The following is a 21,366-nucleotide window of genomic DNA, read 5'->3' as shown; positions in this document are numbered from 1 at the left end:
TACAGTTACACAGTGAGTGACCCTCACCCTGAATAAACAGTGACTCTGTACAGTTACACAGTGACCCTCACCCTGAATAAACAGTGACTCTGTCCAATTACCCAGCAGGTACACAGCCGGAATCTTTCCCCCAGGGTCTTGCATGGGGATGGATCACGTGCAGGGAGAAGGGATTTAGCCCGTGGTCGGCACAGACCGCGGCCCCATCCCGCATACTCACCAGCGAATCGGTCTGGCTGTAGTGCGTCAGCCAGCCCTCCTTCAACACCGTGCTGCTCCTCCGCTTGGTGTGCCTCACCGACTGCACCACGCGCATCAGCGGGATGTTGCTGGAGAACGACGGGCTGTGGGGCAGGGGGGAGAGAGAGAGGGAGAACGACGGGTGACACGCTGAGCTTGGAATCCCCTGGCACTCCATCACCCCTCCCCGCCCCAGGACCAGAAGCTGAGAGTAGATCGTCAACGACAGGAGACCAGCGATCGATCCGTGATCCGACATTGCGGAAACCTCAACGAGTCCGGCGAAGGGAACGGGGTACAGGTTCAGTAAGGCGAACCTGTAAAAGTGGTATGTTTTATGAGGAACGTTAACTCCTTGTCCATCCAAGCTGGAATCACCAAGTTCAAGGTCATCTTCTACCCAGACTCTTCAATGGTCCTTTTGCACGCTCCGATGGACTCTCATCTTAGTGTCTGCCTGCACTGCAATTTCTCCGTCATTATGACATGACTGCATGGCCAGGCCCACCTCAAAAGCCAGCCGCAAACTTGCTGACGGTACGGCCATTGTTGGGGACAATCTCGGATGGTGGCGAGAGGGCGTCCAGGAGCGAGATATACCAGCTCGTTGTGCGCTGTCGTAGCGGCGACCTGGCACCCAACGTCAGTGAGACCAAAGAGCGGATTGTGGACTTCAGGAAGGGTGAGACGAGGGAACACACACCAATCCTCACTGAGGGATCAGAAGTGGAGAGAGTGAGCAGTTTCAAGTTCCTGGGTGTCAAGATCTCTGAGGACCTAACCTGGTCCCAACATATCGATGCAGCTACAAAGACAGTGGCTGTACTTCATTATGAGTTTGAGGTTTGGCTCGTCACTTAGAACACTTGATAATTTTTACCGATGTGCCATTGAAAGCATTCCGACTGGCTGCATCGCCGTCTGGTATGGGTGGGTGGGGGTGGGGGGGGTGGGCTACAGCACAAGATCGACATAATCTGCAGAGAATTGTAAACTCAGTCAGCTCCATCATGGGCACCGGCCTCCCCAGCATCCAGGACATCTTCGAGGAGCGATGCCTCAAAAAGGCAGCGACCATCATTAAGGACCCCCACCACCCAGGACATGCCCTCTTCTCATTGCTACCATCAGGGAGGAGGTACAGGAGCCTGAAGGCACACACTCAATGATTCAGGAACAGCTTCTTCCCCTCTGCCATCAGGGAGGAGGTACAGAAGCCTGAAGACACACACTCAGCGATTCAGGAACAGCTTCTTCCCCTCTGCCATCAGGGAGGAGGTACAGGAGCCTGAAGATACACACTCAATGATTCAGGAACAGCTTCTTCCCCTCTGCCATCAGGGAGGAGGTACAGAAGCCTGAAGACACACACTCAGCGATTCAGGAACAGCTTCTTCCCCTCTGCCATCAGGGAGGAGGTACAGGAGCCTGAAGACACACACTCAGCGATTCAGGAACAGCTTCTTCCCCTCTGCCATCAGGGAGGAGGTACAGGAGCCTGAAGGCACACACTCAGCGATTCAGGAACAGCTTCTTCCCCTCTGCCATCAGGGAGGAGGTACAGGAGCCTGAAGACACACACTCAGCGATTCAGGAACAGCTTCTTCCCCTCTGCCATCAGGGAGGAGGTACAGGAGCCTGAAGGCACACACTCAGCGATTCAGGAACAGCTTCTTCCCATCTGCCATCAGGGAGGAGGTACAGGAGCCTGAAGGCACACACTCAGCGATTCAGGAACAGCTTCTTCCCCTCTGCCATCAGGGAGGAGGTACAGGAGCCTGAAGGCACACACTCAGCGATTCAGGAACAGCTTCTTCCCCTCTGCCATCAGGGAGGAGGTACAGGAGCCTGAAGACACACACTCAGCGATTCAGGAACAGCTTCTTCCCCTCTGCCACCCGATTTCTGAATGGACATTGAACCCATGAACACGACCTCACTATTTTTAAAAAAGAAATTTCGGGTTTTGCATTACTTATTCAACTATTTTATATCCCTGGAGTATAGGAGAATGAGGGGAGATTTGATAGAGGTGTGTAAAATGATGATGGGTATAGATAGAGTGAACGCAAGCAGGCTTTTTCCACTGAGGCCAGGGGAGGAAAAAACCAGAGGACATGGGTTAAGGGTGAAGGGGGGATGTCCGGGCGATCCGGGAGGGAATGGGGAAAGAGGGTGATCCCCCGGGAGACCTACCTGAGGGGCTCCGAGTGATCGTCCGGACTGGTGTCTGACGGGGAGCTGGGCTCTGCAGTGACGTCTGGAATGTTCTCCAGCGCTTCCGGAGGCTTGGAGTCAGAATCCTGGACCTCCTCTTCCGTCTCTGCCAGTGGATCCCCCGTCTCGGGATTCTGACCCTCTGGGAAGGCACGGAGACGGAGGAACTTAAGACCATAAGAAACAGGAGCAGGAGTCGGCCATCCAGCCCCTCCAGCCTGCTCCGCCATTCAATAAGATCATGGCTGATCTGGCCATGGACTCATCTCCACCGACCTGCCTTTTCCCCGTAACCCTTAATTCCCCCTACCGTGCAAAAATCTATCCAGCCTTGTCTTAAATATATTTACTGAGGCAGCCTCCACTGCTTCACTGGGCAGAGAATTCCACAGATTCACCACTCTCTGGGAAAAGCAGTTCCTCCTCATCTCCATCCTAAATCTACTCCCCTGAATCTTGAGGCCCTGTCCCCTAGTTCTAGTCTCACCCACCAGTGGAAACAGCTTTCCCGCCTCTATCTTATCTATCCCTTTCATAATTTTATGTTTCTATCAGATCTCCTCTCATTCTGAAATCCAACAAGTACAGTCCCAGGTGACTCAATCCCCCCTCATAGTCTAACCCCCTCATCTCTGGAATCAACCGGGTGAACCTCCTCTGCACCGCCTCCAAAGCCAGTATATCCTTCCTCGAGTAAGGAGACCAGAACTGCACACAGTACTCCAGGTGTGGCCTCACCAGTACCCTGTACAGTTGCAGTGTAACCTCCCTGCTCTTGAATTTAATCCCTCTAGCAATGAAGGCCCACATCCCATTTGCCTTCTCGACAGCCTGCTGTACCTGCAAACCAACCTTTTGTGATTCATACACAAACACTCCCAAGTCCCTCTGCCCAGCAGCACGCTACAATCTTTTACCATTTAAATAATACTCTGATCTTCCATTTCTCCTTCCAAAGTGGATGACCTCGCATTTACCAACATTGTGCTCCATCTGCCAGACCCTCGCCCACTCACTTAACCTATCTATATCTCCCTCAGCTGCACCCCCCTCTCATGACATAGGGTGATCCTTCACTCAGGTGAGGAGCTCCCTCAAGTAGGTAGGGGCGGGTCCCTCGCACCCACCCCTTTTTGGCAGGGTGCTTCCCTCTAAAGTAAGAATGTTGGAGGGGGTTAGGCTGTTTGGCCTTCGAGTCTGGCCCACAGGGGCAGGAGGGGGGCTGTTTGCCCCTCAGGTCTGTAATTTGATCCTCCACCCCCCCCCTGCCCCCCCCCCCCCCACATTTCAACACAGACACACTGGCTTTTGTCTCGGCTCTGAGAGCCCATGATATCAGACCCCACGACCACCGTCTCACATTTACCCTCGCCGTTGATGAGGGCGCTCTCGCCCGAGCAGTCATTAGAAACCAGAGCGACACATCGTTTGTGACAGTTGAACTTGCAATCTGAGAGAGAGAGAGAGTTGGAGAGGGGATGAGTCAGACACAGGCAGACAGACAAACTCAGAGTCCGGGCCCCCACCCCCAGGCCTGATCCAGTACACGCATCCTAACGGCAGAGGCCCCAGGTTTACCTAGGCCTCACAGCCTGACCCTTGACCCCTGCAGATGGCCCAGCCGCCCCAAACCTACCAAGCCCTCAAGATTCCCACCTACTATGCCCTCCTCCACCTCCATTCCTCTCCCCCAATGCACCTCCTCCCACTCACCCCTCTCCACCCCTCCTCTCACCACCACCCTCCCCTCCCTGCCCGCTCCCTCCCCCAGCCCTGCCCGCGCTCACCGCGGCACTGTAGGCCCTGCCGGAAGAGGCCCCGCAGGAGGAGCCGGCACTGCTGGCAGACGGTGGGCCGCGTGTACGTGTGGATGTGGAAGGTGTGCGGCACCTGCACCCCCAGGCCCTCCCGGCGTTCCATCCAGAGGGGGCGGCCTGCTGGCGGCTTCCGACCCCCACCCATCCCGCCGCGGGCAGCCTGAGGAACAACGGAGAGGTCAGACAGCTCCCGAGGGAGAGGGAGGGGGACGAGAGGAGGGGGCAGGTGAAGGGGAGACAAGAGGCCAAGGGGGAGGAGGTGAGAGGCGAAGGGGGGAGGGAGGAGGGAAGGAGGTGGTAGGAGGAAGGGAGGAGGTGAGAGGTGAGGGGGAGGAGGGGAGGAGGGGGCAGGAGGTGAAGGGTAGGCTAGAGGCCAAAGGGGAGAAGGCAAGAGGTGAGGGGGAGGAGGGAGGCAAGAAGCGGAGGGAAAGAGGCAGTAGGAGGGGAAGAGGCAAGAGGCAAGGGGAGGAGGCGAGAGGCAAAGAGGGAGGAGGTGAGGGGGATGAGGGGAGGAGGTAAAAAGCAAAGAGGGAGGAGGCAAGAGGCGAGGGAGAGGAAAAGAGGGAGGAGGGGACAGAGGGCTGGAGGTCGAGCGAGAGGAAGAGCACAGGGGTTGGGGAGAGCGAGAGACAGTGGGAATGTGTGCGTGAGTGTGCCTGTGGCGGGGGACCCATCCCCAGGTTGGAGGGAGCCCCTGTGGCCTCGGCTGGCCTCCCTCGCCCGCACTTACCTCCTGCAGGCCTCGTGTGCAGTTGTTGGGAATCTTGAAGGCACAGCGCTTGTGGAAGTCGAGCCCGCAGCCTGTGGACACAGGGAGGGGAAAGGACGGGTTACAGCCCTTGGGGGTGCAATAGGGGCGATTAGTGGGGTGGGGGGAGTCAGGTGGAGGGGCGAACCTTGGAGAGGTCGACGGGAGGGGGCTTGGTGCAGAGTTGGGGGCGGTTGGAAGGAGAGCGGAGGGAAGTGGGGATCGAGGGCTTCAGGTGCTGGGGGGGGCAAACGAGGTGCTAAAGGGTGGCAGATGCGAGAGGGGAGGGGAAAGGGGGGAAGCAGAGGGAGAGGTGTGGGGAGAGCAGGAGGGAGGGTGGAAGGAGGGACAAGAAGGGGTTAGGTTGAGGGTAGAGGAGGGTGTGCCGAAAGGGATGGGCGGCGTGTTCAATGGGACGGGGGGGAGGGTGGTGGAGGAGTTGGGGGCTGAGCTGATTGAAGGGAGGGGGGAGAGTGATGTTTGTCAGGGGGTTGTTTGATGGTGGGGGGGGACTGAGGTGGAGGGGGTAGGGTGTCCTCTCTCTTTGGTCTGGGAGTTTCGGACTGAGAGCCCCCTCGCTGGTTGTGGAGACCCCCCCCACCCACCCCGCTTGCTCCCACCAGCTCCCAGCGGGGAGGATCGAACCTGAGTCGGGGAGCACCGAAAGCGGGGGGCCGCCCCCCACCCTCTCTCCCCCGCATCCGAGGCCTCGGCCTACCTTCGCACCTCAGACCCTGTCTGACCAGACCCCACAACATCTCCCCGCAGTGGTAACAGAACGCAGGGGCCCTGTAGGAGTGGACGTGGAGCACGTGGGGGAAGATGTTGCTGCCCCCTTTCAGAGCCGAGCCTGTGGGAAGAAGAGAGGTCAGAGAGCACAGCAGCACAGAAAAAGGCCTTTCGGTCCACTTGACTACTATCCGGCCTTGTCCTATCAACCTGCGCCGGAACCATTGCCCTCCAAACCCCTACCATCCATGTACCCGTCCAAACTTCTCTTAAATGCCGAAATCAAACTCACATACACCAGCTCGTTCCACACTCACCACCCTCTGAGTGAAGAAGCTTCCCCTCGTGTTCCCCTTAAACTTCTCACCTTTCACCCTTAACCCATGACCTTTGGCTCGACTCTCAACCAACCTCAGTGGAAAAAGCCCGCTTGTATTTACCCTATCTGTGCCCCCTCATAAATTTGTACACCTCCGTCAAATTTCATTCTCCCACGCTCCTGGGGAATAAAATCCTAACCTGTTCAACCTTTCCTTATGACTCAGGCCCCCCAGACCCAGCAATAGCCTTGTAAACCTTCTGCGTGTTCTTTCCATCTTATTGACGTCCGTCCTGTAGGCCGCTGGCCAGGACTGCACACTCGACTCCAAATTAATCCTCGCCAATGTCTTTTACAACTTCCGCTTAGCCTCCCACGGATAGTGGGGGGGGGCGGTGGGGGACGAGAAAGGAGGGCGGAGGGCAGGGGGAGGGAGGGTCAGTTTATACCTCGAAGCGTGGGAAATCTTACAGAAGTGTATAGAGTCGCGAGGGACACAGACGGCATGCGTGCAACGCCGGCAAGCGGAAATCGAGAACTCGAGGGCACAGGTTTAAGGGGAGAGGGGAGAGATTAGAAAGGTAGGGTTTCCTCACCCGGAGGGGGGTTGGTATTTGGATTAATCTGCCAGAGGAGGAGGCCCGGGTGGGTACGTTGGTGAAACATTTCAAAGGGAGGTGGGTAGGAGAGCGTTAGGGGAAATGTCGTCGTCGTCATCATCGTGCGCCGTGTCGCGCGACATCATCATTATGAGCCGTGCCATGTGACGTGGGCCATCCTGATCACATGTCAAATATCTCTACCGAAGTGGTTTGCCATTGTCTTCTGCTGAGCAGTGTCTTTACAAGACGGGTGACCCCCCAGCCATTATCAATACTCTTCAGAGGTCGTCTGCCTGGAGTCAGTGGTCGCATCACCAGGACTTGTGATCTCGTACGACCGTCCACCACCTGCCCCTGTGGCTTCACGTGACCCTGATCGGAGGGGCTAAGCAGGTGCTACACCTTGCCCCAGGGTGACCTGCAGGCCGGCGGAGGGAAGGAGCACCTCACACCCCCTTTGGCAGAGACGCATCTCCACCCGCCACCCCAGGAAATGAGGGGCGGGTCAATCAGGCTGGCTTAAACGGGCGTGCATCCGTCCCTGCGCTGTGTGTTCTTCCCGTTCGGTGGCCATCAGCAGATCCTTCCCGGTAACTGGGAGCCTGACCAATAGGTCCCCCCCCAACCCCAGATCTGCGATGGGTCTCGCCGACGTCGAGGAGCAGCCGCCCGATTCTCGTTCTGCGGGAGATCCCAGGATGGAGAGCCACTGTTTACAAACTCCCTTAAGAGAGTTCTCCCCGAGGGCACCGATTCTCTGTTTCTGTCTGACGGCCGGGTCCGATCGGTCCTTGCGGTCGTGGTGAAAGTCGCCGGGAGCTAGAGGATGTGAGGTTGGGCTTGCAGTTGGATCAGCTGCAACTTTACCGACAGGCAGGGCAGTGGGTTCCCGGTTCTGACCCGTGGGTTTGTGGGGAAGTGCTGGACAGTAGGCCCACGTCACAAGAGCAGGCAGCCTGGGGGTGGAGACCAGCCCGTGTGTTGCGGGCGGCAAAATGGGTGGCAGCCCGAACCCAGAGCTGGACTGAACGAGGCAAAGGAGGGGAGATGGAATGATCTACACACACCCAGACACACAGAGACACAGAGAGACACACCCAGACACACAGAGACACAAACTCACACACACACACACACACACACACACACACACACACACACCCAGACACACAGAGACACAAACTCACACACACACACACACACACACACACACACACACACACACACACACACACACACACACACACACACCCAGACACACAGAGACACAAACTCACACACACACACACACACACACACACACACACACAGACACAAACTCACACACATACACACACACACACACCCAGACACACAGAGACACAAACTCACACACACACACACACACACACACACACACACACACAGACACAAACTCACACACATACACACACACACACACCCAGACACACAGAGACACAAACTCACACACATACACACACACACACACACACACACCCAGACACACAGAGACACAAACTCACACACGTACACACACACACACCCAGACACACAGAGACACAGAGAGACACACCCAGACACACAGACACAAACTCACACACATACACACACACACACCCAGACACACAGAGAGACAAACTCACACACACACACCCAGACACACAGAGACACAAACTCACACACAGAGACACAAACTCACACACACCCAGACACACAGAGAGACACAAACCCACACACACTCAGAGACACAAACACACACACACACACACACACACACACACACACACACACACACACACACACACACACACACACACACACACACACACACACACACTCAGAGACAGTCAGACTCATCCGAGACATCTCAGATCGGGTGCAGGTTTTTCTCGAGAGGGAGGGCAAGAATCCAGATGTTGTGGACAAGTGAGGGGGTCCTGCGTAGGGAGTTCAGAGAGTTAGGTGCGAAGCTGAAGAGCAGGACCTCCAGGGTAACAGTCTCTGGATTGCTACCTGTGCCACGTGCGAGTGAGGCAAGGAACAGAAGGATTATACAGATTAATACGTGGCTGAGAGGATGGTGCAGGAGGGAGGGCTTCAGGTTTGTGGATAATTGGGCTTTGTTCCAGGGAAGATGGGACCTGTTCCGAAGGGACGGTTTACACCTGAACTGGAGCGGTACTAACATTCTTGCAGGGAAGTTTGCTAGTGCTTCTTGGGGGGGTGGATTTAAACTAAATTTGCAGGGGACGGGGATCCAGAATGTGAGAGAGGATAGCGAGAGGAAGAATAAAGGACAGGTGGGGACTACACGGTTCCGGAATATTAAGTGTGTAGTAGAGAAAGGTGGGGCGGAACAAGTGATAAGGAGGACACATGTACAGAGGGATGGTCTGACTGAACATGGAGTTAAATGTGTTGAAAGAATAAGTAAATTTAAGAAGGACAACAAAATTCTAGGGGCGTATAGCCCGATGGGAGTTCGGGGAGCTGGGTTAAGCACAATAGGCAGCGATTCAAACAGAGAGAGGAGAAATGGGCTAAAAATTCTTTATCTGAATGCACGAAGTGTCAGGAATAAGGCGGATGAGCTTGAAGCCCAGGTGCGAATGGGTAACTATGATGTTGTTGGGATAACGGAGACATGGCTGCAGGGAGATCAGACCTGGGAAATGAATGTACAAGGGATAGAAATGTGGGCAGAGGGGGTGGGGTGGCCCTGTTGGTGAGGAATGAGATTCAGTCCTTCGCAAGGGGGGAACATAGGGTCAGGAGAAGTAGAGTCTGTGTGGATAGAACTGAGGAACAGTAAGGGCAAAAGGACCCAAATGGGTGTTGTCTACAGGCCACCAAACAGTAGCATGGATATTGGGTGCAAGTTGAATAGGGAGTTAACATTGGCATGTGGCAAAGGAAATGTCGCAGTAGTTATGGGGGATTTCAACATGCAGGTGAACTGGGAGAATCAGGTTGGTGCTGGACCCCAGGATAGGGAGTTTGTAGAGTGCCTAAGGGATGCATTCTTGGAACAGCTTGTACGAGAGCCGACCAGGGACAAGACTATTCTGGATTTAGTGTTATGTAATGAACAGGATTTGATAAGCGATCTTGCAGTAAAGGAGCCATTAGGAAGTAGTGATCACAATATGATAAGTTTTTATCTGCAATTTGAGAAGGATAAGGGCAGCTCGGAGGTGTCAGTGTTGCAGTTGAACAAAGGAGACTATGGAGCCATGAGGGAGGAGCTGGCCAAAGTTGACTGGACGGATAGCCTAGCAGAAAAGTCAGTAGAACAGCAATGACAGGTATTCTTGGGAATAATGCACAAGGTGCAAAATCAGTTCATCCCCCAGAGAAGGAAGGATTCAAAGGAGGGAAAGGGGCCACAGTGGTTGACAAAGGAAGTCAGAGATTGCATAGCATTAAAAAAAAGGAAGTATGACAGAGCTAAGGTGAGTGGGAGGACAGATGATTGGAAGTTTTTAAGGAACAACAGAACTTAACTAAAAAGACAATACGGGGAGAAAAAATGAGGTATGAACGCAAGCTAGCCAGGAATATAAAGGAGGATAGCAAAAGCTTTTTTAGGTATGTGAAGAGAAAGAAGATAGTTAAGAACAATGTTGGGCCCTTGAAGAATGAATTGGGTGAAATTGTTATGGGAAACAGAGAAATGGCAGAAGAATTTAATGAGTACTTTAGATCTGTTTTCACTAAGGAAGACACAAGCAATCTCCCAGATGTATGGATGGGCCAAGGATATAGGGTAACAGAGGAAATGAAACAGATTGACATTAGGAAGGAAACAGTGATGAGTAGACTGATGGGACTGAAGGCTGACAAATCCCCAGGTCCAGATGGTCTGCATCCTAGGGTACTAAAGGAGGTGGCCCTGGAAATTGTGGATGCATTGGTAATCATTTTCCAATGTTCCTTAGTTTCAGGATCGGTTCCTGAGGATTGGAGAATGGCTAATGTTATCCCACTTTTTAAGAAAGGAGGGAGGGAGAAAACAGAGAACTATCGACCTGTCAGCCTGACATCGGTGGTGGGAAAGATACTAGAGTCCATTATTAAGGATGAAATAGTGGCATATCTAGATAGCAGTGATAGGATTGGGCCGAGCCAGCATGGATTTACCAAGGGTAAATCATGCTTGACTAATCTGTTGGAGTTTTTCGAGGATGTAACCAGGAAGTTAGACGGGGGAGATCCAGTGGATGTAGTGTACCTCGATTTTCAGAAGGCATTTGATAAGGTCCCACATAGGAGATTGGTGGGTAAAATCAGAGCTCATGGCATCGGGGGGAAGACATTGACATGGATAGAAAACTGGTTGGCAGATAGAAAGCAAAGGGTAACGGTGAATGGGTGTTTCTCGGAATGGCAGGTGGTGACTAGTGGGGTGCCACAGGGCTCGGTATTGGGACCACAGATGTTTACAATTTACGTCAACAATTTGGATGAAGGCATTGAAAATAACATCAGCAAATTTGCTGATGATACTAAGCTGGGTGGCAGGGTGACATGTGATGAGGATGTTAGGAGAATTCAGGGTGACTTGGATAGGCTGGGTGAGTGGGCAGATACTTGGCAGATGACGTTTAATGTGAATAAGTGTGAAGTTATCCACTTTGGGAGTAAGAACAGGAAGGCAGATTATTATCTGAACGGTGTAGAGTTAGGTAAGGGAGAAATACAAAGAGATCTAGGAGTCCTTGTTCATCAGTCACTGAAGGTGAATGAGCAAGTGCAGCAGGCAGTGAAGAAGGCTAATGGAATGTTGGCCTTTATTACAAAGGGAATTGAGTACAAGAGCAAGGAAATCCTCTTGCATTTGTACAGGGCCATGGTGAGACCACACCTGGAGTATCGTGTACAGTTTTGGTTTCCAGGGTTAAGGAAGGACATCCTGGCTGTAGAGGAAGTGCAGCGTAGATTCACGAGGTTAATTCCTGGGATGTCTGGACTGTCTTACACAGAGAGGTTAGAGAGACTGGGCTTGACGCTGGAATTAAGGAGATTGAGAGGGGATCTGATTGAAACATATAAGATTATTAAGGGAATGGACAAGATAGAGGCAGGAAATATGTTCCAGATGCTGGGAGAGTCCAGTACCAGAGGGCATGGTTTGAGAATAAGGGGTAGGTCATTTAGGACAGAGTTAAGGAAAAACTTCTTCTCCCAGAGAGTTGTGGGGGTCTGGAATGCACTGCCTCGGAAGGTAGTGGAGGCCAATTCTCTGGATGCTTTCAAGAAGGAACTAGATAGGTATCTTATGGATAGGGGAATCAAGGGGTATGGGGACAAGGCAGGAACCGGGTATTGATAGTAGATGATCAGCCATGATCTCAAAATGGCCATGCAGGCTCGAAGGGCCGAATGGTCTACTTCTGCACCTATTGTCTATTGACACATACATACACACATCTCACACAGAGACACAGTCAGACACACACACACACACACACACACACACACACACACACACACACACACACACACACACACACACACACACACACAGAAGTACAGTCACAGATGCACAGACTGATAGACACAAATGACACAGGCATGATGCACAGTTACAGAGACACACTAACACACACAGACCCACAGACACAGGCAGACAAGATGCAGAACCACAAACGTCTACTGAGTCAGACAGTCCTGTGGACGTAAACACACAAAGTTGTTACGGTGAAAACGAAGGCCTTCGAATAAACGGAGCTGGATTCATTTGTTCAAGTTCCACTTTTTACCACGGACACAGCCAGGGAGTGAGCGTTGTGTAAATCAGCTTTCTGTAGCAGTCCCGTAGACACAATTACAGACACACACAGACAAGACACGGTTACAGACACACACAGACCCATAGACACAGACAAGACACGGTTACAGACACAGAGACCCATAGACACAGACAAGACACGGTTACAGACACACACAGACAAGACACAGTTACAGACACACAGACAAGACACGGTTACAGACACACACAGACAAGACACGGTTACAGACACACAGACAAGACACAGTTACAGACACACACAGACCCATAGACACAGACAAGACACAGTTACAGACACACACAGACAAGACACGGTTACAGACACACAGACAAGACACAGTTACAGACACACACAGACCCATAGACACAGACAAGACACAGTTACAGACACACAGACAAGACACGGTTACAGACACACACAGACCCATAGACACAGACAAGACACAGTTACAGACACACACAGACCCATAGACACAGACAAGACACAGTTACAGACACGCAGACAAGACACGGTTACAGACACACACAGACCCATAGACACAGACAAGACACGGTTACAGACACACACAGACCCGTAGACACAGACAAGACACAGTTACAGACACGCAGACAAGACACGGTTACAGACACACACAGATCCATAGACAGGGGCTATGGGTAAGCAGGGGCTAGACCTTCCCCAAGGGGTGACCTACAGGGTAGCGGAGCACCTTACATCTCCTTCAGTAGATAAAGTGTGTGTGGCGGGGTGGCGGGAAGGTTAGATTGATCTCAGAACAGGTTAAAAGGCGGGCACTAAAACAGCGTTGCGATTAGAAACTGCGTTCCCTTTAATCACAAAGAAGGATCAAACGGGTTTTGTGAAAGGCCTTAGATCATCTAACAATATCAGAAGATTACTTGACGTGATTCAGGCACGTCAGCAACAGGCAGTGGACGGCTTGGTGGTTTCCTTATGGGCAGAAAAGGCCTTTGATCGTATCGAATAGCTGTATCCTTTTTTCACTTCAGAACGATTTGGTTTGGGCGATGAGTTTACTAAGTGGGTTAAGGTTCTTTATAATGACCTTTTGGCTGCGATCGTCACTACAGTAGGTCGGATAATTTTAGTAGGCGCGACGGTCATATGTTGAAAGAATGGAGCGACTGGGCTTGTATACACTGGAATTTAGAAGGATGAGAGGGGATCTGATTGAAACATAGAAGATTATTAAGGGATTGGACACGCTGGAGGCAGGAAGCATGTTCTCGCTGATGGGTGAGTCCAGAACTAGAGGCCACAGTTTAAGAATAAGGGGTAGGCCATTTAGAACAGAGATGCGGAAAAACTTTTTCACCCGGAGAGTTGTGGATCTGTGGAATGCTCTGCCCCAGAAGGCAGTGGAGGCCAAGTCTCTGGATGCATTAAAGAGAGAGTTAGATAGAGCTCTTATAGATAGCGGGGTCAAGGGATATGGGGAGAAGGCAGGAACGGGGTACTGATTGTGGATGATCAGCCATGATCACAGTGAATGGCGGTGCTGGCTAGAAGGGCCGAATGGCCTACTCCTGCACCTACTGTCTATTGTCTATTCTGAGGGGCTGCCCTTTATCACCTCTACTTTTCACACGAGTTGGTTGAGGCTATTCGGCGAGACCCCCAAAACATCTGCTCCAGACATTGGCTTAAAGTCACGTAAGATTACACTGTATGCGGATGATGATCTAATTTTCTTATCGAACCCTGCTATGTCAGTGCCCCACCCTATACAATGCATCAATTCATTTAGCGCCTTTTCGGGTTTATAAAATCGACTCTACTGAATCCGAGGCTATGCCCCTGGGGTAACCGCAGCTGGTACCTGACACCCAGGGGTGTTTCCCCCTTTCGATGGTCGCAGACAGGTTTTGTTTACCTGGGCATATTTATCACGCCTACGTTTGATCAGTTGTTCAAAGCTAACTTTACACGGTTATCTGACAAGATCTTGAGCGATGGAGCACCCTTCCCGTTTCCTGGCTTGGCCGAATATCCTCGCCCCAAAATGAACACACCCTCCCTCGTCTGCTCTGCCCAATACGAGTGACTCCAGTCGTTTTTACCCAACAAATACTTTTGAAAAATGGCTGGTTTGTTTCTTTCATCTGGAACACAAAAAAAAGACCCTGTATTAAACTGTCTAAGTTACAGCTTCCCGGTAGTCTTGGGGGGTCTGGATTTTCCAGACAACAAAAAATGTCAATTAAGTTCCTTTTTATCTTATGTGGTTGACTGGGTTTGCAGGGACCCCTCCTCAATCTGGCTGGACATTGAAGCCTCACAAGCAAAATGCCCTCTTATTAATTTGCTTTTCCTTAATAAGATGAAACTAGTTAAGGAATGTTGTCGCAATCCGATAACAATTAATACAGTCGGGGCCTGGAGGGCGGTGCGACAAATTGAGGGCAACGCCTCGAAAATATCACCCTACACTCCAATAACCGGCGGTCCAGATTTTCAGCCTGTATAATGGATTCTGGATTTAAACTTTGGATTTCTGAGGGTATTTTCCGTCTAGGAGATTTGTTTGATGGAGGAACAATGATGTCTTTTAGTCAAATAGTACAGAAATTTAACATAACCCAACAAGGATCTTTTTCATTTCTTCCAGATAAGAGATTAACCATATAACCATATAACAATTACAGCATGGAAACAGGCCATCTCAGCCCTTCTAGTCTGTGCCGAACGCTTACTCTCACCTAGTCCCAACGACCTGCACTCAGCCCATAACCCTCCATTCCTTTCCTGTCCATATACCTATCCAATTTTACTTTAAATGACAATATCGAACCTGCCTCTACCACTTCTACTGGAAGCTCGTTCCACACAGCTACCACTCTCTGGTCACCGAATTATAGGAAAGATATCAATAAATTAGAGAGAGTGCAGAGACGATTTACTAGGATGTTACCTGGGTTTCAGCACTTAAGTTACAGAGAAAGGTTGAACAAGTTAGGTCTCTATTCATTGGAGCGTAGAAGGTTGAGGGGGGATTTGATCGAGGTATTTAAAATTTTGAGAGGGATAGATAGAGTTGACGTGAATAGGCTGTTTCCATTGAGAGTAGGGGAGATTCAAACGAGAGGACATGATTTGAGAGTTAGGGGGCAAAAGTTTAAGGGAAACACGAGGGGGTATTTCTTTACTCAGAGAGTGATAGCTGTGTGGAATGAGCTTCCTGTAGAAGTAGTAGAGGCCAGTTCAGTTGTGTCATTTAAGGTAAAGTTGGATAGGTATATGGACAGGAAAGGAGTGGCGGGTTATGGGCTGAGTGTGGGTAGGTGGGACTAGGTGAGATTAAGAGTTCGGCACGGACTAGGAGGGCCGGAATGGCCTGTTTCCGTGCTGTGATTGTTATATGGTTATATGGTTAAAGAAGTTCCCCCTCGTATTACCCCAAAACTTTTGCCCCTTAACTCTCAACTCATGTCGTCTTGTTTGAATCTCCCCTACTCTCAATGGAAAAAGCCTATCGACGTCAACTCTATCTATCCCCCTCATAATTTTAAATACCTCTATCAAGTCCCCCCCTCAACCTTCTATGCTCCAAAGAATAAAGACCTAACTTGTTCAACCTTTCTCTGTAACTTAGGTGCTGAAACCCAGGTAACATTCTAGTAAATCTCCTCTGTACTCTCTCTATTTTGTTGACATCTTTCCTATAATTCGGTGACCAGAACTGTACATAATACTCCAAATTCGGCCTTTCCAATATACAGAAATATACAGATTATATACAGAGAAAAACATCATTGTCAACTGATTTCTGACAGAAAAGAGGGTGTTTCGTTCTAAGGGTGAAGCCTCCGTTAGTACTTTTTACAGCATCCTGAGGGAATGTTCTTGTGGAGAGGCGGAGCAGCCGGGAAGGGTCTGGGAGGAAGAGCCGGGAGTGGAAATTACAGCAGAAACATGGGAAGACATCTGTGATAATGCAAAGAAAATTTCAGTTTGTAATAGAACTAAAGCATTGCAACTCAAAATTCTGCACAGAACCCATCTGACTACGGATCGTCTCTCGAAATTAAGTCGGGGGTTTCTCCAATGCGTGTTCTAAGTGAAAAGTAAACACTGGAACTTTCACCCACTGTTTCTGGGCTTGCCCTAAACTTCAGGCACACTGGAGTGATATTTTGGGTGAAATGGAAAAGATTCTGAAGATGGAGCTTGAACTGGACCCAGTGTCTTTTCTCTTAGGCTTATCCAACAGTCGTATCGTTAATGCACATCGGAAGAAACTTCTTTTTTTCCCCCCGGCTCTCCTCCATTATGTCGCGTTTAAGCTTGGACAGAATTAGAAGTCGGACGTTCGATACATCCTTTCGAATTTGAGCAAACCCGGCCACCTTTCATTCAATATTTTCATATGATTTAAATGTTCTCTTTTTTTTAAAACTTTTCTCGGTAATCTTCTTTCTTCTTCTCCGTGATGTTTCAGATTTGACCAGTAGGATTTATCACCTTTTTTTTTGGTAATTATATCCTCAAATGGACTGCCCGGTCTTTTTTGTTTGTTTTAGGTTAGTTTAGTGGGGTTTTTTCTTCTCAACAGTAGAAATTTTGAGTCTTTTTTTTATGAATTGTTAAGAGGAGTTGTGATTCCTTTTATATATGAGCTCAATACTGTACTATATATGATTTTGACAGTCTATATTCCTTTCTTTGTTTGTACTTTTATTGAAATATGTATCTGATATAACTTCTCCTCTGATTTGTATTTATTCTTATTTTTTTTAAATCAGTAAAAAAAGATTGAAGATGAAAACTTTTTAACATCCTGACTTCTTGTGCCAGGAAGAACATTTTACTTTGTTGGATATCCGATAAGGCCCCTGGGCTTTTTAGTTGGCGTAGATTAACCATGGAGTACATTCCTTTGGACTTTTTTTTTCCTTTTCTTTTTACAATATTTTTATTCGGAAGAAAAAAAAAACAAGATTTACAGAGTGCAACGCACAGATACATCTCAACATAAATCGTGTACCTTCATATATTGTAATAAAATTGATCAAAATGTTATAGCGTAACACATAAAGGTAAATCAAAAATTTAAAGATAGGTCGTACATCATAAAAGAAATTTTTATATTAAAAAAAGTCAACCCCCTACCAACTACCAAAGAAAAAAGCTGACGGATGACAATGGACAATTAGAAAAAAAAAATATTCGCTTAAGAAGAGAAGATAAAAATATACATAACAGTCTGTGCACTGTTAAACTTTATAAATTGGAAAAGTAATTTAGGAAAGGTCCCCAGATATCATAAAAAGATTGTTTCGGATTTAAGACTGAGCAGTGAATCTTTTCTAAATTTAAGTAAGACATAATATCACGTAGCCATTGAAGATGTGTAGGAGGGGTAGACTCCTTAAGGAGATGGTGGTGGACTTTAGGAGATCTAGGCCTCATATGGAGCCAGTGATCATTAATGGAGAATGTGTGGAGCAGGTTAAGACCTACAAGTATCTGGGAGTACAGTTAGACGAGAAGCTTGACTGGACTGCCAACACAGATGCCTTGTGCAGGAAGGCACAGAGTCGAATGTACTTCCTAAGAAGGTTGGCGTCATTCAATGTCTGTAGTGAGATGCTGATGATGTTCTATAGGTCAGTTGTGGAGAGCGCCCTCTTCTTTGTGGTGGCGTGTTGGGGAGGAAGCATTAAGAAGAGGGACGCCTCACGTCTTAATAAGCTGGTAAGGAAGGCGGGCTCTGTCGTGGGCAAAGTACTGGAGAGTTTAACATCGGTAGCTGAGCGAAGGGCGCTGAGTAGGCTACGGTCAATTATGGATAACTCTGAACATCCTCTACATAGCACCATCCAGAGACAGAGAAGCAGTTTCAGTGACAGGTTACTATCGATGCAATGCTCCTCAGACAGGATGAAGAGGTCAATACTCCCCAATGCCATTAGGCTTTACAATTCTACCGCCAGGACTTAAGAACTTTTTAAAAGCTATTATTAATGCTTTTTGAGATGGTGATTTAGATGCATATCATATTTTTTTACTGAGTTAAGTATTGTATGTAATTAGTTTTGCTACAACAAGTGTATGGGACATTGGAAAAAAAGTTGAATTTCCCCATGGGGATGAATAAAGTATCTATCTATCTATCTATCTATCATTTAAGCAAGATTGCTTTTCTTGCTAAAAGAGAGGTAAAAACTAAAACCTGTAGATTAGGAGTATTTAAAGCAGGGGTGTCAAACTCATTTTAGGTCACGGGCCGGATTGAGCAAAATGCAGCTTCATGCGGGCCGGATCGGTCGGACGCGTGCGAACGCAGCTTTCGTTGCCTCCGTTTTTTCAGCCTGCTCTCATGTGTCTCAGTCTCTGCTATAACTTTACAAAGTGTTTCACTTTACAAATTCCGTTTCTTATGAAGAAGACTGCCGAATAAACACTAAAAACCCTGAAAACCTGGTTCCTGAATAAACTCAGCATTAGCCATATCATACGCCATAGGCGCTTCGATTACTGGGGCCAGCTTTAATAGTAATTAGATATTATCTCGCGGGCCAAAGATAATTCCACCGCGGGCCTTGAGTTTGACACCTCTGATTTAAAGTATTTATAATCCTTTGCACTTTTTGACATGTCTGGTACACTCAAAAACAAAATAGTTTTCATAAAACACGGCAACCTTTTCTGCAGCATGTGGATGTGAACCTGTCTGCTGTACTAATGAGGGCTTTTGTATAGGATGTGGGGGTGATGTCTGTATTTGGATGGAAGTGTTCTGAGAGCCGATGTCTGTGAGGGGAAGAACTGGAAATGTATCTGGAAGTTGGAAGCTTTGTTACGCTGAGCAAAAAAAAAAGGAAAAAGAAGGGCAGGTACAACAGGACGGGCCGAAGGGCCTGTACTGTTCTGTCTTCTTCGCCGTAGTTTCTTGCGGTCGCGGGGTGAGCAGCTGCTGTAGCAAGCCGTGAGGTATGGGGAATCGGACAGACACTCACCTGCCAGGACCACCTCAATCAGGTCTCCCTGCCGGATGGCGTCGGAGGACCTCAGCCTCCGCAAGATGTTCTCGGATTCCAGCTCGTGGCGGAAGAGCAGCAGCTGCCCGGCGGTTAGCTGGTAGAAGGTGGCGTCCGGGAACTGCGGGGTGGGGAGGGAGACAGAGAGTGTTCAGACCCCCTGCCAGAGAGTAGACAACCCCCACCTTACCCCAGGGCTGATTCCCCCCCCCCAACCCCTCCTCTTCTCCCCCGGCTCCGTATTCAGCTTCTGTCCACCACCACAGCCCACACACCGTCAGACCCGCCCTTCCCCTCCCCTCCCCTCACGGGATAGGATCAGCCCCATATTCTCCTGTCCACATACCCCTACACCCCTCCACATCTCTGTAACTCACTCCCCGTCTCTGTAACCCCCTCTGGCCCCTACACCCCTCCCCGTCTCTGTAACCCCCTCCGGTCAGACCCCTGCCCCACTGTCCCGGATCTCGATGCCCTCTGACCCGCAGACCCCTGCCCCACTGTCCCGGACCTCGATGCCCTCTGACCCGCAGACCCCTGCCCCACTGTCCCGGACCTCGATGCCCTCTGACCCGCAGACCCCTGCCCCACTGTCCCGGATCTCAGTGTCCATCATCCCCACCACTCTCTCATCCAGCCATCCAGAGCAGCACCAATGGGAGGGAGTTGTGCCCACCCCACAGAAAGAGGAGCTCAAAATATCATTCCAACACCTCAAAAACTTCGCCTCCTGCCCTGGGTCCAGCTTGTGTTCGGATGGGCCCGGGGCGAGACTTTTCTCAGGGCCACGGAGGTCCCAGGCCAGTGTGCGGAACACGGAGACCGGGGACCGGGGACGATGACTCCCAGTGTGCGGGACACGGAGACCGGGGACGATGACTCCCAGTGTGCGGAACACGGAGACCGGGGACCGGGGACAATGACTCCCAGTGTGCGGGACACGGAGACCGGGGACCGGGGACGCTGACTCTCAGAGTGCGGGACACGGAGATGCCTTCGTTACGAGGCTACGAGGCTGTGGTGGCCGGTGCTATCATGTTTGCTGTTGTGTGCTGGGGCAGCAGGCTGAGGGTAGCGGACACCAACAGAATCAACAAACTCATTCGTGAGGCCAGTGATGTTGTGGGGGTGGAACTGGACTCTCTGACGGCGGTGTCTGAAAAGAGGATGCTGTCCAAGTTGCATGCCATCTTGGACAATGTCTCCCATCCACTCCATAATGTACTGGTTAGGCACAGGAGTACATTCAGCCAGAGACTCATTCCACCGAGATGTAACACTGAGCGTCATAGGAAGTCATTCCTGCCTGTGGCCATCAAACTTTACAACTCCTCCCTCGGAGTGTCAGACACCCTGAGCCAATAGGCTGGTCCTGGACTTATTTCCACTTGGCATGATTAACTTATTATTATTTAATTATTTATGGTTTTATATTGCTATATTTCTTCACTATTCTTGGTTGGTGCGGCTGTAATGAAACCCAATTTCCCTCGGGATCAATAAAGTATGTCTGTCTGCCTGTCTGTCTGCCTGCCTGTCTGTCTGTCTGTCTGTCTGCCTGTCTGTCTGCCTGTCTGTCTGTCTGTCTGTATTACTGCTGGAGAAGTTGCCGGGGTCTGGGGGTCACGGGTCAGACTGTAAAAACTCTCGCCGATTCACTAGGCAGGAGGGGTGGGGGGCGAACATTCCCTCTACACCCTCTGCGCCACAAGTTCGGGGCTGACAGCAACCAGCCCGAGGGATGTAAAAAAAAAATCCCTTCAACTTCCTCCGAACTTTCGAAAGCTCGGCTTGGGAGAGGGTCACTGACTGAAGCGAAACTTGTGACCATCCCCCGGGGAGGGCCAAGTGGAGGCGGGAGGCCTGTCCCCCCCTCCACCCCAGTGAGATCCGTCCCTCGG

At 50.2% G+C, this 21,366-nt stretch overlaps 1 protein-coding gene across 1 annotated transcript in view; it reads right to left on the bottom strand.

Moving 5' to 3' along the window:
• Positions 1 to 21,366, bottom strand: part of LOC140717642 (serine/threonine-protein kinase D3-like) — a 54,900-nt gene that overhangs the window by 21,212 nt on the left and 12,322 nt on the right. Inside the window, exons 2-8 of the mRNA XM_073031248.1 lie at positions 19,445 to 19,586; positions 5,741 to 5,872; positions 5,005 to 5,075; positions 4,245 to 4,434; positions 3,824 to 3,907; positions 2,437 to 2,599; positions 221 to 344 (exon numbers count right to left, since the gene is read on the bottom strand). Coding sequence (XP_072887349.1) covers positions 221 to 344; positions 2,437 to 2,599; positions 3,824 to 3,907; positions 4,245 to 4,434; positions 5,005 to 5,075; positions 5,741 to 5,872; positions 19,445 to 19,586 — 906 coding nt within the window. The remainder of the gene's footprint in view (positions 1 to 220; positions 345 to 2,436; positions 2,600 to 3,823; positions 3,908 to 4,244; positions 4,435 to 5,004; positions 5,076 to 5,740; positions 5,873 to 19,444; positions 19,587 to 21,366) is intronic.

The sequence above is a fragment of the Hemitrygon akajei genome, chromosome 28 (assembly GCF_048418815.1).
Source record: "Hemitrygon akajei chromosome 28, sHemAka1.3, whole genome shotgun sequence".
NCBI classification, from domain to species: Eukaryota; Metazoa; Chordata; class Chondrichthyes; order Myliobatiformes; family Dasyatidae; genus Hemitrygon; species Hemitrygon akajei.
Note: the sequence above shows the minus strand (reverse complement) of the source record. Positions and strands in the feature narration are given on the sequence as shown.